Genomic DNA, 17738 nt, shown 5'->3' on the forward strand with positions numbered 1-17738 from the left:
TTCATGGTTCTGCTTTTGCACAACGAAATCCTCTCACATACTTCTATCATACTTCACATTACAGCGTACTACGGCCATGTACTCCTCGCTTTTATTCATCTGTTGCGTGTGCATCCTAATGTATTGTAATTCCAGCCATCAATCGCCTTTTTGCCCCGTCATTTTGTGGAAGCACTTCTGAAGGGGTGTTGATGCAGAAATCAGATTTCCTTGCAAGCTACGTGAATGCTGAATCTATACAGGTTTACTTTCTTAGCTGACATTAAAAGCGACTTTCAGAGGAAAGGTAACCTCGCAAAAATAACCACATCAGAGCTGATCAAGCTCGCGCTACGCGCAATACGGTGCGCTTCCATCTTCGGAAAGGCGAGGACACCGGAAGGGCTGAATGACCTTCCCACCTTTTTTTTTTTCCTTGGAATACACATACTCCCGCACTAAGGACCTTGTGTCCTCTTATAGTGTGGCTCGATACAAAATTTAGCCACTAGTTGTGGACTGTGCTTGCCTACACCTATATCCCATCTCCACAGCGGATCCATGGTGCAGCATGATGTCTTCATGATGATCTTCATGTCTTCATGATATCTTCTTGATGAGCAGTCCATGATGCCTTCTTGTCACTGCCAAATAATAAGGAAAATAAAAGATACGAACGGACTGCGTAAAATGGTGATGAGAGGGGGGGTATATGTTTATTAAGAAAGAAAGAAAGAAAAGGAAAGGTTAGCAAGGGAAAGAGCCGGCTTGCTATTCCACACACACACAAAAAAAGAAGGAAAACGGGGAGAAAAACAGGAAAGAAAGAATAAAATATACACTAGAACAGCGTCACATGCAGTTCATGACACAAACGTGTCAAGTTAGTTCCGGTAACTTTTCGCTTTGCTGTCCCACCATGTAATGTTGTAAACCAATAAACTGAATTTGACTCCTGAGACTCGGAGAAAACTGAGGAGAGCGGCAGTGACAGCCCACTGGTTGGGGTGCAGGACAGCGCCAAGGAGAGCGGCCAACGAAACGTCGTTACAGCCAATCTGGAGCAGTCTGCAACGGAGGGTGTTCCTATGGTGCTGCTGACAATGCAGGGACCGGTGTGGAATGTCAGCTTCCACGCCACAGACATTGCAGTTTGGTGAATTTAGCCGACCCATTTTGAAGAGAAGTGAGGGTGTACGGGCAACATTGAGTCGTAGACGGTGGAGAAGGGATTCTTCTTTACGACTGCTGTGGCAAGCGACGACAAATTCCATCACGAGCGGATAGACCATAGGAATGGGTTGTAAGTCGTAGTTTCGGCTCTGCCGAGCACATGTGGCACACCGACGGCGAATATGTAGACGGCATGTGGAGGTTGTAAGCGGCAGAGGTGCCAGGGCCAAAGTGTCGTCAGACCCAGCGCGTCTCGCTACTGCGTCTGCTCGGGTATTTCCATACAGGCCTATATATGGCCAGGGACCCATTGAATGGTGGTGGGGAAAACGCTGTTCCAGAGACGAGGAAATAGTGATTGTGAAGTGATTGTCGTTCAGCTGCACATTAAACGCACCTTGGTACAGGGCACCCACTATCGCTGAACCATTCTGAACCTCATTCGTTTTCCGATTAGTTGCTCCTGTGCAAAAAGAAAAGGAAAATATCGAAATGGATATCATTCGGCTATGGCTTACGTTAGATCAGGTAGCACAATCAAACAGCATGACTGAAGCTTCCTTAGTTTGATACATATACAAGCTTTCGCGTCGGGTACCACGCTTCATCAGGTACCCTCGCTTGGTACCTGAATGAGCGTGGTCCTCCACGCCAAAATTTTTATATATTAAACTAAGGAAGCTTCAGTGTTGCTTTTTGATTGTACTACATTTCGTATCGGACTTGACTTCCCCTGTTTCACCGAGATTCTGTTAGACCAGGTAGGAAAGAAAGATGCAGATGTTCGTCCTTGGGGAGGTTGGGGGGGGGGGGGACGTGATCAGAAAAGAATGCAGCACGAACCCTGCGAAGCTCGAAGAAACCTAGACGGACAAAACCTGAAGATAGGATAAATAAGTAAGAGGTGGAGACCACACAAAACAAGTGACAGGTATACCTTTATGATGGAGGACATGCTCTAGAGAGATCGCATTTTTACGAATGAACATCATGTGTGCTGTTCAGTCATGCCCTAATTCCGTGAGAATGACCATAGCACGTCTTCTACCCTCCACTATAATGAAAGATATGTCCTTCGATTCGGCGACCATCCCCTCTCACCCTTCCGTTTTGTCCGCAATCCATGACTAAGTTCCTCTGCAATAGGCTTTCTCCAAAAGTATTGTAGTTTCAATATCGGTCCAGTCAAGGGAACTCTCAAATGTCTTCTCCGGCAACGCAATTCAAAATCGTCAATATTTTGAAGATCCCCCTTCTGGCTTATAGTTAAACCCATAGCTCATCTATAGAGAAATCATATAGTAATAATACTTGACTATTCGGGCCAGCATGTTGGTGCACCCTGTGCGCTAACAGTTACTGACCCCTCCAAGTACTATACCATATTCCGGCGGTATACTTGTCAGCCGCACATTCTTCCATGTTCTTTGACGACGCCAAAACTGCTCTGCACACATGTCTAGACGTCGTCACTGCGAATTGAAACTGAAGCTTGCGCAGTCACGTCTTCCAGGCGACAAGTTGACGCCAGGAGTGCTTGTCGAGCAACCTCTTCTGAAAACACACGTTTGTTCTCGTTGTTTACTTTCAAGTCTCGTTGTTACTTGAAACAATCCACTTGGCACCCATTGAGGCGTTGCGTACGAGGAGCGCAACGCAGGAATTCATGAATCACTTTCTACGCGGGCCACCGAAGGACACGTTCTATATAAGTGACTCCGTTCTTCGACGTCCATAAAGTACGGGGTTGGAATGAGGAGTCTGTCGTGTCAACCCTGAAGCGACGAAGCAATTGCAGAGTGATAGAAGAACCTAACCCTGATGAAAGTGTCCAACATTCACGAAACAAATCCGAGGTCCACGTCCAAGTCACCGAAGTCCAAGTCACGATTGGGTTGGAATAATGAAAGAAAAATATGAAAATGATGGTTCCACAAAAATGTAGCCGGCCTCTCCAGAGGCCTTAAAGAATCGATCAGAGACAACGACACCTAGATAAACAAAGCCTAGTCGCTTAAAGGGGTCGTGACACGTTGATAGATGTAGTTCATTACATCATGCACACGTTGTATTGCACACTGGAGTATTGAGGGGGAAAAGAATTATTTTTCTACGTGTCGCAGCTGGCGAGAAGAGTAAGAAGGAAAAAGAAACGAAAAACAGGGTGGCTGCCACTACGGGTGCCTGCAACTTCATGTCATTTGGGTTGAACTCTGTCCAAAAGATGCGGCAAAAGTGTTAAAAGCGACAGTGTATGCCGCTGTCTCTTGGGAAGGCAGAGCTTTAACTTCTTGGTCCTGTGTAGGCCACCTCCCCATCACTTTAGCAAAGGTGAAAGGCCTTCCGTCGAGGGCTTGGCGAGAAAAAACACACTTCAAAATCATACTCGCCAAAAACATACTGGCTAAGCTCCGGCATAAGAGCTGCGGCCATTCCCATTGGTAGTCGTAAGCACGTGACCTCTCTCGCGCTTCCTCATCGGCGGAGACGCCTGCCGTGACGTCAGAGCTGCATGAGTTTCGGTATTCGCGGTGCCGGTTTTCTACGCTACGTCTATTACTCGCTTTGCCGCAAAACTTGGAATGCAGGTTCACATCGACGCTAATAATTGCATTTTATATTTATCCGGAATAACTTGAGACGAAGTGTTACAACCCCCCCCCCCCTCGCAAACGGCTTGATGTAATCGTTAGAACTCCGCCAGTCACGAGCGTGCTTTTGGCAGCCGTTGCTATGGAGACTAGCAGCCATCAGACATATGAGTAGCAACTGACCACAGAAAGCCTGGGTTTGAGATCGTCTGCGGCGATTGGAAGGAGCAGGCGACATGCCGACTTTTTTGTCCGTAAGGACGAGCTGCTTACGACATCATCATCATCACCACCACCACCACCACCATATGCCCACATGGCGAAGGAGTGTGAGGATGCCCTCTGTATCTAGATGGCGTTGCCAGAGGGAAGAAGTCCACCCTCTCTTCTGCATTAAAGAAAACTGTTCCTAATTACTCTCTATAATGGAGCGTTTACTCCGATAATGAGCTGCACTTAACCAGACAACACTCTCCAAAGTTCGTTTCGAAAACATCGTGACAAGCGTTTTGATTCAGCTCGGATGTTAGTTATGTTACTAGACTAAACATTGACTGCACCGAGCACAACGGAAGCGCTTTGAGGTTGACCGACACACTGGAGCCGCGGCACTCTATGACACTCGCCATTTGCATAGCCTTCGTATAGGCGCGGCACTTGAACGTGGTATGTGCGTCGATAAGTTGTGCTTTAGTGGGCAGTGCAAAAGCGAAACTACGCTGCGTTTGTTCTACTGCGAAACGGCAGGCACCGCTTCGTCGTCGTTGTTTGGCAAAGAAAAGGAAAATGTTAAAGCACAGTACTGAGCATTTCACCAGCTCGGAGACTCAGTGCAGTTGTTGTGTACATAACTGCGTTCAAAACAGCCGCCTAGTTTTCGGGATAAGAGATAAAAGTGCAACACGCATGCGCACATTCGGTTGGGACTCTGGAGTGACGTATAAGCATTAGTGGGCTCACTTTTGTGTTTGACCGAACCGAACGAACGTGTGTTTGCCCGAAACAAATTCAACTAAGGGCTGTTCGTAGGATTCGTAGAGGATAATGAGGTTCTTTTCTCAAAAAACTACGGTGGCGATGGCTTTACGGAGAAAATATAAAACGAGAGAAAGAAGATGCTGGCAACAAAATTTCGCACGAATCTTTGTGAACGTGCGTTTACGCTTTAAACATCAGACGGGATGAGAAGCAGTTTTCTTTCAGTTTTGGTTTGAATTTGTATCCTTTCGCACGTGCATTTAAGTTTGTTACTTCGTAAAATATTTCAATACATTCCTCAGCTACTGGTTCTGAATTGTTGTCTTCACATCATATTCTTATTACGTATCTCCAATGCGCTGTGACTGTTATGCCAACACACTATTTGGTTCTACGAAGATACCGTTTTATAACGGACCATATTGCGCACCCAGATTGTACATTCACGGTAGATGTTAGAAAAGTACTTTGAAGTTTTCCTAAATAAATAAGTTCCTCAACACCGAGATATAACAAGGAACGCCATTCGTTAGATATCCGACGCTCATTTCACTTTTTTGTCTCGCACAGTTAATGTCACGCCAGGTACGCCTGCTACGGGGCCACTTAGCCTCTTCACCACCCGCTTTTGAAGCAACCACATCCAACTAAAAAACACAAAACAGGTACATACACCGCTTTGAAAAGAAAGCAGCACCTGTTCTTTTTTCCTTTTTTTTTTTTTTTTTTTTTCACGTTCGCCCTCCCATGTATCTGGTGCCAATCAAAACGACACCGACGGTGAACACCTGAAACGTGTTACCTGCTGCCGACAAACGAGCCCCCCGGATGAGCCTCCACAATGACATCATCATTACGAAGCCTGGTAGCCCCCTAAAAGTGATTCCCTACCCACTGGCTAAAAATATGGGTCAAGAAGCAGGCCACCCGGAGCGCAATCTTTCCGCCGATGATCGCTGTCAGACGCAGCGGGCGACATTGGCCACATGACTGTAATGCGACGCCTACGTGTACGTTACAGGGGAAATTGAACGCCGCTTTCCAATTCACGGCCACTGTGCTTTTGCTGCTCGTCGAGAAAATGTCCGTTGTGACAATAGGGGGATTAAAGGTAGCGACGTGGCAGTGCTTGACGGGGAAGCAAAGATACACAAAATAGCGAGATCCCTCGTTATTTATTCTAGTTATTATTATTATGTATTATTACTATTATGTCAGTTATTCTAGTTAGTTATCTCGATAGTTATTCCAACGAATGGACGGAGGTTGATGAAAAGGCACGAGAAATGGGGGTTCGAACACACACCTTCCGATTTCCGGTCCGAGATACCGCAATTACGACACCTCCTGATAAAGATGCAAGGCTTCAAAAAGATCCACAAGGAAACGTGTTCACTCTTTCCTCCTCTTCTCCTTCATGTTTCTCAGTCACATACAGGCGAACACATTCAATTCATCTTTGTATTGTAACGAAGTAGAAAAGGTAGACGGCTCGAAGCCTCGGCGCCCACAGGCAGCTCCATAAGAGCCGTTTCGTTACCGAAAACAGTAACGGAAGCAGCGAATATAAGCCCGATACCCTTCCTTAGAATAAATATCGCAAGAAGGGTGTTTTTTGTACATTGATTGGCACGTGTACCCGACAGGTCGATAATACTTTCGTCCATTCTACTACATTTCTAAAATATCACTCACCCTGGGTATTGTTGCGGTCGGTAGCGTATGTGCACTCCTTGTACTATACTTGTACACGCCGCATCATCATCCCATTTATATGAGTGCGTGTGTGTGTGTGTCCGTGCGCGCGCGTGTGTTTGTGTGTGTGCACGTGTGTGCGAACGTGTGCGTGCGTGCCTGTGTGTGTACGTACCACAGACACACACATACGCACGCACACGCACAAACACACGCGCCAACACGCACGCACGCACACACACACACACACACACACACACACACACACACACACACACACGCGCGCGCGCGGGCGCACGCATATAAATGGGATGATGATATGGCGTGTACAAGTATAGTACAAGGAGTGCATATACGCTACCGTTTATAATATTACGCTGGAGCGCATCGGAAACAAAAAGTAAACATATATTGTTATTTAATTGTTAATTAATAAAATAATTGCGTTAATTATATCGCTCTATTGAGCCCGGTGCTTATGACGAACGTTTTCAGTATTTCCATTACAGCTTTATAATGCACGTCGTGAAATACATTTCGTAAGAGTCGTGGGAAAAATCTAATTGTCGGAGTTCTTCTTCTTTTACCGAGGTTTCACCGGAGTTCTCACCTTTGCTACTGGACGCGCAAGTTTGAAATGAAAACTCAATTTGGAGTTTGAAAGGAGGCCAGTGACATACTTTTGCATCGTTCACGAGACAACTACATCCGGCTGTCACGTCACGATCGCTGCTTCCATAACTGCCGTTCTGTGTGTCACCAACCTCCTCTCCTCTATCACTGAGCTCATGGAGCTGTCTTCGCTCATGTTCTCTGTTCACACACGCCGCGGACACATGTTTTTCTTTTTCTTTTTTTTTCTTTTTTGTATTCACGTTTCGCTCGTCATACTGCTGTCCGTTCAGTCAGCACATCTGCGGTCCTTTCTTTAAGGATATCGTGGATTGGAGTTGTAACATTTTGTCTGAACAGAAGTCGTCGTTAAATTTTGACGATCCGCTGACCTACAATACGAACAGGATCATACGTTGTGGAGCAACAAATGTCTGATTTGTTTCTCGTCTTAAGTGATACCATCCTTGCCAGCTAATTGCTGTACGACCATTCGCGCAAATATTTGCAAGCAGTGGTTTATCCAGAATCCCAAGCACGGAGGGGTCTTGCAAAAATTGGGGGAGGGGGGGGGGTCATTATCATAGTTACGTCATTACAGACTAACATATCATTACTGATATGTGTCTAAAGCTGAAATCGCAAGGGCACCCCTGTAGGGGTACACAGGTGAAAAAGTTAGGGGACCTAAGTTAGGGGGTGTCGCGCGCTGAACATTTGGGTGGGGGTGGGGGGGGGGGGGTTAGAGGGCTGTAGGGTGCGGTCTGGATAAATCACTGTTTGCAACGTTCAACTCTTTCTTGGGTCTCTCTAAAGATGTTTGACTTCCAGATATTTTGCCACAAACGAGGGGGAATTATCGCCATGTCGCTGTGCGCAAACTCTAAGAAAAGAAAAAAGTAGTATAGTCAGTGACAACTTAAGTCCTATAATTGGGACCGCCCACTCATCCGTGGAAGGCTCCTCCGATTGGCTACCAGCCTTTGCACGACGCCCCCGCTTCACGATGTAGTGCCGGCTCTCTGTCTCTCCCCCCAGTCCATACTTGGCCGCGCTGCACTACATTCGCGCGCGCGGAGCGATTCTTGTGTGGGGGCGTGTTCAAATGTACGACTTATGTTGCTGTCACTCGCTATAGTTTTAGTCCTTTTCGGGACTAAATGTACGGGGTTAAATGAATGTCACAGACTGGGGACTGCATTGCTCTGTTCTAACAGCCCCAGGTACATTTTAATAATAATTGGGGGGTTGCTGCTGAGCAAGTTGTACCCTGCCACGAAGTTACGGGCGTCCTCCGCCGGGTTCGAACCCGCGACCTCGGGATCAGAAGGCGAAGACGCTACCTACTGATCCACCGAGGCCGAGGTGCATAATACATGCGCCTGAATGAAAATCACGGGCGTTCCCAGGATTTTTTTTCCAGGAAGGGGACACCGTGCTTCCGGGGCAAAATCGTGCAACCTCCCCCCCCCCCCCCCCCCCGTCCCAACCTCTTTGAGACGGACGCTGAGGACTGCGCGTGTGTTCAGAGGCTCATATTATGACATCTGCGAACGATCTTGACGACCTATGAGTGATTGCTAACTAAACAACGCACAATTTTCACAAGTGACCTTGGTGCTCCAAGGAGGGCACGCTTCCCCCTTGCCCCCCTCTCGGTACACCTATGATGAAAATACTTTGAATTAAACCGTCAACCGTGTTACTTCGAGTGATATAAAATATTGCGACATGCATAGGGCACAATTTGTCAGGAAAGAACCACTAACCCTCTCTTGCTCTGTGTGGGTGGAAAATTGCTTAGTTACTTAAGATGATGAAGATACTCAGTTACTTGGTGATAAAGATCGTTCAGCTATTGATAGGAAGGAACAACAAGGCCTCGTTAGAACACGTGATCAGGCAGATCAGTTGGAGTAGGGACAACTTTGAGAAGAAGGCGGAGCTGAATTCGAGAAGATCAGGTTTAAGCGGGTTTTGAATGATAATAAAGTTCTTGGTTCGCCAGTCAGTGCTTGTGTCTGTGTCTGTCCTTTTAGCTCCCCGGCACTGGGGTTTTAACGCTTTTAATCATGATTCCAGAAAACCGAACAGCCCAATTTTTAACCCTTTTTTTTACTTAAGATATTCCATCAAATTTACGAAGAGCACATGTTTACGTACACTGTTACATTCAGGAGACCATTTCCGAAGCACGGTGAATATTTGTAGTCCTGGGGGAGTAAATTTCGGGGTTAGAGGACTAAAGCGGGCAGTAATTGCAATCTAGGGGACTACAAGCTGCAATTCCTTCCTTTCTTTTTTTTTTTTTTCTTAGAGCGCAGACCTAGCATGAACTATAACAAGCTTAACATGAAGGAACCTCTGTTACTGTTTGGTAATGCAGAGACATATAATTCAACTTATTTTCACTGAAAGTCTGAGGGAAACAATATCGTTTTGTGCGTCGTGCAACAAAGGTTCCGCTTTGCATTAAATTTCAATGCAATCACATCCCATAAAGTCCGACGCATTGCGAAGTAACGACAAGTAAATGCGTGACCTCGACATAGAGGCGTTTCTGGAGAAATCTAGGCACGCGTTAATGGAGACACTTTCCAATGCTGTATCCACAACAAGACCCCCTGAAAGATATGCGGGGTTAATATGAGCGGTGAACCAAGCAGTGAAAGGAAGCCACAAACACGTTGTATTGTGTACTTTCGGGTTGTGACGGAAATGTGTTTTTAATAGGGGAGGCTCCATGAACGTTTTAGTTCCGCTGCGGGTGGCGAAGTCGATCCAAAATTACAATTCTTCACACATGGCCCCGAGGTGTGCGGCCTTGCCATTGTAATGGTCATAAACCACCGAGTGGGAACGAGCGAGGGCTTTCTTATGAGTTACACGCGTTTCCTCTGGTGTTGCTGGGATTGCTGATTTCTAAACGGCTGTTTTGCGAAGTACGCTTCGTATTTTGTGCGCGGAATATACGTAGGGAGTGACTTTTTACGGGTTAAACCCGATCCCCCCCCCCCCAAATTGATATCCGACCAATTCGGGTTAAACCCAATTTCTCCCCGAATTCCTGTCACTACGAATCCTCAAGTGACGTTTCCACAAAAGACGAACAAATGTCGCCACGTGTAACGCATGTAAGAATGGGTCACTTACGTTCCCAGTAATACACCCATGTGTGTCAACGCTGTCTATGCCTTCGGGAATTACCGCTGGAAGGTCACGACCCCGCAAAAAAAAAGAAAAGAAAAGAGAGAGATTGGGAAATGACTTAATAGACAAGAGGATTAACAAAAACACCCGATAACACCCGAAGGCACAACTATCGCCCGATTTCTCCCCGAATTACAGATTCAAAAATAGCGCCCGATTTTTATTCCCCGAATCCGAGAAAGGCATTTAACCCGAAAAGGTCACTCCCTAAATATACGGACAGGAGTATAGGAAAACACGAGCTAAATATACAAGGAAAATATTTCCTCGTACTTCTTTTGTTTACCTGATTTACCTAATGTTTACCCGATGTGCTAAGCTAGACGCTGTGTGGAATACATTTATTTACAACGTACCTATTTACATGCGAAACGTGCACCTATTAGGTACATTTTTCTGCCCGCATTCAGTGCCTTGTTGCACCTACTTGCATACCGCGGCGTTAGTCCTACATTTGTGCATTAGTCCTACCGTTTCTTATCGTAATATATATCTCTCGACATATCTTCTATCAAGCAATTATTCGTCGAAGTGTTAAAAGCATAAGGGTTGGAAACATTGCCCCGTGCCGTTTATCCTTTATTACTACTAGATGATCTGCTGCGCGCCAGAAATACACTGAGCAATGGAAGCTTCAGAAGCTCTAAAAACAACTCGGGGCTTTTCTGTGTCGTCTCTGAATAGTGCATGAAAAATCAAACATTCTATCGACGATTAAAATGAGGAAAATGCGCACGTACATTCTAAAATTGCTAAGCTAAATTGCTATTGAATTTCTATTGAAATTGCACATTCTAACATTGCTAATTTCCAGTGCACGTTAAAAAAACTGGTGTTCTACATGGTCGTGCGCGTATATAATGCTAAATAATAGGACGTATCTATTAGTGTTGTTGGCGCTGCTATTGTGCAACATGATTTACCCTTCTTCTTCTACTTGCTGTGGCACACAGCCAGATGCAATAGGCCACGGATCAATGGATGGATGTAAGAGAGGATAAAGTGATTAGGTTAAAGATTAAAAACCGTGAGATAACGGTAATAACGGGATCCAGCTTCTTCCTCATCATAGTAAGCATTGCTCGTTAATGTATAAAAAGAAAGAGAACAGAGGAACGGCCAGCATCTGAGGTCGAATAAGAAGAAGAAGAAGGAAGAAGAAGCGGAAGAAGAACCTCGAGGGCCTGAACGATGCAACTGAAACGAGGCCTAAAAGTGGTAGTAAGCCACATCCTAAGGTCAGTCGGCATCCACATTCGCCAGAAACATGCGTCGAAGAACACGACATCAACGTCCACAAACCACGAAACCATCGCTAACTTCGACGATCTGCAGCTGATCTACAAGAGCAAGTCGCTACTGGACCTCATCCGAGCTTACGGCGTCCTCAAGCTGTGCAGCTTCAGCTTTCTCGTACGGCATCAGGAACAACTGCTTAAACTCAGTCGACGTATTTTGGGTTCGTTTTTTATTCGCTCAAAACGCAAATGGCCTGCTGGTTGTAATGGAATGTTCTATGATGGGTTTATACTACCATACTCTTACACAACGGGTGTCCCCGATCATTGTAATTCGACATTTTTAACCTGTGTGCCAAACGAAATTATTGAAATGCCAAAAATTTAACCTACAAATTGGTCCAAGTGCAAAAAAATATAATCCGAGTGTCATATACGAATTATTATTGTGTTCTTAACCGGAACAAATGCAGGATTAAACCAAACTCTCGCATAAACTGCCAACAGTAGCCTAGTGCCAACTGCCAACAGTAGCCAAGGGTAGAGTAGCCATGGAAATTGGCACTCCTGTCGCGTGAGATCGAGGTATCCACGTCGGACCAGTCTGCGGCGTTTAGCTATAGGTATCCATAGGTATAGGTAGGCATTATTGATATCTCGAAATCTACCTGGCTGTCCAGTCCTCCTCATAGACCCAAATATTCGAACCCAGCCGCGGTGTGACGTGTGCAGCCTTATCAGCGCACGCTAAAGAACCCTATATGGTACACAACCGCGTCGCTCATGATCATTGTTGTCTCATGATCATTGTTGTCTCGTGACCATACCTCACTCATCAGCATGCTCATTCATTCAAGCATGAGAGAAGAAACAGAGGGATGAGCGGGAGCTAAGTGAGCATGAGTGAGCAAACGGTTAGGTGAGCAGGGAGTGAGTGAGCACCATTGAGCAGGAATCACAAGTGCCGACCTATATTATTGGGACTACTATTCGGTTGCGTTTTTGTTTGTCACGTCCCAATGTAAATGATGCAACACCGCTGACAATATAAACTTCATCAACAGGAGACTACATCTTCGCGAAACTCCTCAGATCGACCATCTTTAAACACTTTGCCGGAGGGGAGACTCTGCAAGAAGTAAGTTACTTGGCCAAGAAGCTCGCTTCGAATGGTGTGGGCACCATCCTGGACTACAGCGTCGAAGAAGACCTGCAAAAAGACTCTGCTGAGCTTCTGGACGACAACAGCCATTTCAACGCCTTGAGTCCTCCGTACCGACCAGACCGAATGTACGTGGACAGACGATGTCCCCGCGTTCTAGCACGCTGCTTCTTTTACCAGAACGAGGCCCGATGCGAGGAAAATATGCAAGCTGTGCTCAATAGCATAGATAGGATAAAGGCTCTGGCGGAATGTGGTAGTGGGAATGCCTACGCAGCGCTCAAGCTCACGGCGTTGGGGAAGCCGCATGTCCTGCTGCAATTGTCGCAGGTAACGTTGCGGAGCTTGTAGATTTTTCATATACACTCCTTGTCTCCTGTAACATCATGTTGTAACGTGCATCATGCTAAGCGCCGTAACGAATGTCCTCGCAGTGCCATCAGCGCGGTGGATGCAGCACAAAGGGTTATGCTCGTTATATGTCCTCCTCGTTTAATAGAAGACATACTGCTGTGGTGTAAAAGCATAGAACATGAACTAACGCAAAGACTGGTCCGTAGGTCGTGCAGAGCAGCCGAACATTCTTCAAGAAAACAACCGGCATTGAGCCAGTGGCCCTATCTGACATCACGCCGGAAAACCTAGGCGAGAAGCTACACATCACACGAAACCGCAAAGAATTCGACGAGTGGCTCTCGCAGATGGACTTTGACAACAAGGGCATCATGAACCTCTTCTCCTGGAGCGGTCTCATCGGGGGCTCGGTCGAAATAACGCGGCTCTTCCAAGTGCCCGACGTAAAGACGGGGAAGATGGAACCCCTGGCAACCGTCCTCAGAGAGGACGACGAGGTTGCTTTTCGGAACATGATGCGGCGCCTCCATACCATCGCCAAAGTTGCTAAAGAGAAGAGAGTGTCCGTTATGGTGGACGCAGAGCAGAGCTACTTTCAGCTGGCAATCTCTCGGCTTACTCTCGAACTCATGCGTGTGTACAACAAAGAACACCCCGTTATATTTAACACGTACCAGTGCTATCTCAAAAACGCTCGCCGCGACGTCAGAGTCTCCCTGGAACTTGCCAGAAGACAAGGCTTTCACCTTGCGGTCAAGTTGGTCCGAGGAGCGTACATGGACCACGAACGGCTTCGAGCGAAGGAACAGGGTTACGAAGACCCGATTAACCCTAGTTATGACGCAACGACGGCTATGTACCACGGCGCATTGACCGACCTTCTCCAAGACTCTGGGAGAGTTAGCGTTCTCGTTGCTACGCATAGCGAAGAGTCTATCAAGTACGCGCTGCGTTTGATGGAGGAGCTCAGGATAGAGAAGAGGGATGGGAAAGTTAACTTTGGGCAACTATTGGGCATGGCGGATTATTTGTCGTTTCCGTTAGGAGCAGTTGGGTACTCGGTGTACAAGTACGTGCCCTATGGACCCGTTTTAGAAGTCCTACCTTATTTGTCCAGAAGGCTGGTGGAGAATAATAGCGTGATCGATAAGTTGTCCAAGGAGGTAAGGATGGTGAGGCGGGAGATTTTTCGTAGGTTGTCCGTGAAAAAATGACTGAACCGATCGTTTCATGAACGCTCTTCCTCCATATATGCAAGCGTACAGAGGTTCTGCTCTTTGAAAACGTATTATTGATTCTGCTCTATTACAATATGTCTTGTGTCACATGATGTGTAGGCCGGTACAGGGGACCCGCTAGTAAATACAACTGTGTCAACCACAAGAACCACGTACGCGTCCTTTGCAGAGTAATTGGCGGGGAAGCTATAGGACATAATTCTGCCAGGCATTTGGTGTAGGTATTAGGACTACGATACCACAAGGTATAGTAGTCCGTTCCCTAAGTATGACAGACCTCACTCCTCTTCCGTTGAACATCGCACCACCACCAAGTATGTTATGCTGTTCGCGGCTGACGTCTTCACACGGCACATCTGACTACTGAAAATGCGATCAGCCGTGGTCCGCAACCTTAATCCAGGAAAATGAACAGACCAGCTCACTTGCTACCTATCTTTTCTCTAGAAAACTTAATTTCAGTAAAAAGAATATTTTTTACTTCCCGAGCGGACCTTTAGCTTGGAAAGCCACGTCCAAATGCTGCTTCAGTGGGAGACGACGTCGTGGACTACGTACGTGGAAGCGAGTGTATATGCGGTAAACGACCGGGTGCAATAGCCAGGAATAGAGGCTGGAATTAGACAGGGAAAGCAATCGACTCTGACAGGCAGCGTGGGGAAAAGCAGGCTGGATGGAAGGGGGAATTGAACGCGCATCCCTCTAGCAGCTATACTGCATATCGGAATAAAGTGTGTCTATGTGATCCGTTCATTGCGTCGGCACAACGACAATGAGACCTACAGGGAACGGGCACAGAGGACAGGAGAGCTCGCTGTTTAGTGTCGCGCTAATAGGAAATTGGCTTCCGTCCTGCTTTGCCCGTCTAATAGGGTTAAGAAACGTATGTCACAAAGCCACAACCAATTTCACGGGAGGTACCCGGGTTCGAATCCCGGTGCCGGCTGTGCTGTCTGGGGTTTTTCCTGGGTTTTCCTCAGACGCTTTCAGACATATGTCGGCACAGTTCCCCTAGAAGTCGGCCCAGGACGCACATTTCCCCAGGGCGTCAGTTGTGACGTTGCCCACATACGTGAGGCCGACAACGGCAAGCCCTTTCACCATCACCACCACCACCACCAATTTCACGAGCTTGCTGGTCGCGCGTAATGTGACGATTACTTCGTTCCGTGAATATAGATATTCCGAATATTCGCTAATGAGGTAAGAAGTCTGAAGTATCGTGAGATCTACATGTGTGCTGAGACTGGCTCTGACACTTATATATTATCAAGCTTCCCCGTATAGAGGCTAAAATAAATGTACTAGTCCCTCATCACCATGCACTGGGAGAAAACAGAGGATTAAATCGCACTACTGGTCGTGCTGTCTGAGATGTTCCGATGGACGTCTCCAAACGAATATATACACAGTTCTCCTTCAATCGCTCAACACATGTGGGTGGTGGATCTGATTGCTGTAGACGTCCACGCTTAGGCGGGCATCGTAACACAGCACACCTGTAAGGGTCACACTGATACACCTCGTCATAGCCACTTCCGGCGCTAACATGAAATACAACGACAGTAACAATAATAATAAAGACTAGTTAGAATACATTACACAATTCATTACTGAAATCGAAGTCGTGTTCGGAAGTGTCATTAACCGTAACGCGAATATTTACAAATACAAAAGGTAAACACAAAGAGCTTTTAAATACAGTTCTCAGACAGAAGAGCAGACGGCAGCCTATAGTAGCCTGTCATCAGCGGCTCCCACGAGACAATGCCTTGTATACAATCATCAGAAGTCTCCTTCATCGACTGTTTCGTTCCCGAAGCACCGGAAAATCCCCGTTCCGTCTTTGGCCCGAAACAGAGAGAAAGCTCAGACAGAACACGAAATCTCAGCACCGCGCAAATTGATGAAATATGTTTCCATTGAGGGCTGCCTAATCGGATTGGGTCACCTTCACCTTTGACGAGACATCGGGGCATTCATCCAATGTCGAACCACTAACGCGCGACGTCTCAATGGTCCATAAACCACGCAGCAGCCACGTCTAACTAGCCGCTTATTGCGACATGTGTGACTCTGCTGGGGCCGGTTTTTGTGAACAGGGGAATATCGTACTACTATAAGGATGGCTGTGCTTTCACGCTACGTATATTGCGTCTATTATTAATAGGACGAGATATATCTTTGTGTGCGTGCGTTCTTACGTGACTGGCGAGGTCAGTTGCGGCAGTATTGAGAAGGTGTATGAATGGCTCTATACATGCAGATAATGTACGGTCGTGTAACGAAACAATTTCTCTTGGAAGGAAATGTTTCTGAATAATATCATAGCTTTCATATAATTTTAACGCTAGCACTTTTGTAGATATTTTTAATACTTTCGCAACGTGCATGCGTACAATGTAAGCAACGAGGCTTCCTTCTAAACGACTATGTGATAGCAAAGCGAAAGCAGTCTAAGGAATTTATTAACCAGCCTGGTGAAGGCCGATCAGACCTGTAGTAAACCTGACTTCTAGTGTCGGTATAGGTGTGCCTGCAAATTCGTTCGGATTTCGGGACAACGCTTGCACTAGCTCGCGTGCTGAATATTATTCGTTAATTTCTCAATCTAGCGTAGTTAGTTTAGGTTTTAGTTTAGTTTAGCTAGTTTCGTGTAGTTCGTATAGTTATCTTAGCTCGTCCTGCTATCGATGCCACCTGCATGACACCGTGCAGTGGAGAAAGAAAGAGCAGATATTAAGAGGCGTGATGCAAAGTCGTCGACCTCCAGGTCTGGGAAGACCTCGCAAGAAGGCCTTGACGTTCGCCAAGAGGGGTCGTAACTCAATGCGTTGACTCCTTTCCCACACAGTCCTGCGTCTCCGAGAACATCTCTTCTTGAAGAAGAAACGGTCCTGCATGACATCGTCGACCAGATTTCTGCCCTGACACATGGATTTGTAGACTACTTTTCATTTTCTTTTTTCTTTGTTTCCCCTTAGCACCGCGAAACAACTCTGGCTGACTCTGAGTGGTGAGACGACAGTATATATAGGAAGGCGTACGTGAGAGACTCCTATGGTTCGGCAGCGTTCACACGGGCCATCTTTCTTAACCAACTCGGACAAACTTTGCAGATGGTGGCAGTCGGTCGACACCACCAACCACGACTAACTCGGGGGGGGGGGGGGATATTCATTAGACGAAAGAAAAAAAAAACGGGGAATGGGCAGCCAAACGGGACGTCGGCTTGCTATTCCGCAACAAAAAGGAAAATAAATGAGGATGAAGAAAGAAGAATGAAATAAATAAAAAGAAAAGAAGAAGAATGAAGACGAAGAAAGAAGAATAAAATAAATAAAAGAAAGAATAAAAGAAACCAACTCAGAAGTTGGTCGAGCGTCGACTAATCAGCGACAGGACCATGGCCACGTGACCGGATCACATAAGCCAAACTGTCGATGGCGATGCGGTTTCGTTCGTGTCGTATTACCTTATTTTAACAGGCAAATTCTACAGCACCCGC

The 17738-nt window shown here is 46.4% G+C and overlaps 1 protein-coding gene across 1 annotated transcript; it reads left to right on the forward strand.

The window, feature by feature from the left end:
* Positions 1–11409: 11409 nt before the first annotated feature.
* Positions 11410–14425, forward strand: LOC135387597 (proline dehydrogenase 1, mitochondrial-like). The gene is made up of 3 exons (XM_064616718.1): positions 11410–11697; positions 12541–12968; positions 13199–14425. The coding sequence occupies exons 1-3, from the start codon at positions 11430–11432 to the stop codon at positions 14204–14206; spliced, it is 1704 nt and encodes a 567-aa protein (XP_064472788.1). The 5' UTR covers positions 11410–11429; the 3' UTR covers positions 14207–14425.
* Positions 14426–17738: the final 3313 nt, after the last annotated feature.

Source organism: Ornithodoros turicata, chromosome 3 (genome assembly GCF_037126465.1).
Source record: "Ornithodoros turicata isolate Travis chromosome 3, ASM3712646v1, whole genome shotgun sequence".
Classification (NCBI taxonomy): Eukaryota; Metazoa; Arthropoda; class Arachnida; order Ixodida; family Argasidae; genus Ornithodoros; species Ornithodoros turicata.

Bases quoted from the DNA above. Each gene is read 5' to 3' on its own strand.
- LOC135387597 (XM_064616718.1), top strand. From the start codon at position 11,430: ATGCAACTGAAACGAGGCCTAAAAGTGGTAGTAAGCCACATCCTAAGG. The intron at 11,698-12,540 runs GTTCGTTTTTTA...CTTCATCAACAG, and splicing joins ACTCAGTCGACGTATTTTGG to GAGACTACATCTTCGCGAAA. The intron at 12,969-13,198 runs GTAACGTTGCGG...ACTGGTCCGTAG, and splicing joins TCCTGCTGCAATTGTCGCAG to GTCGTGCAGAGCAGCCGAAC.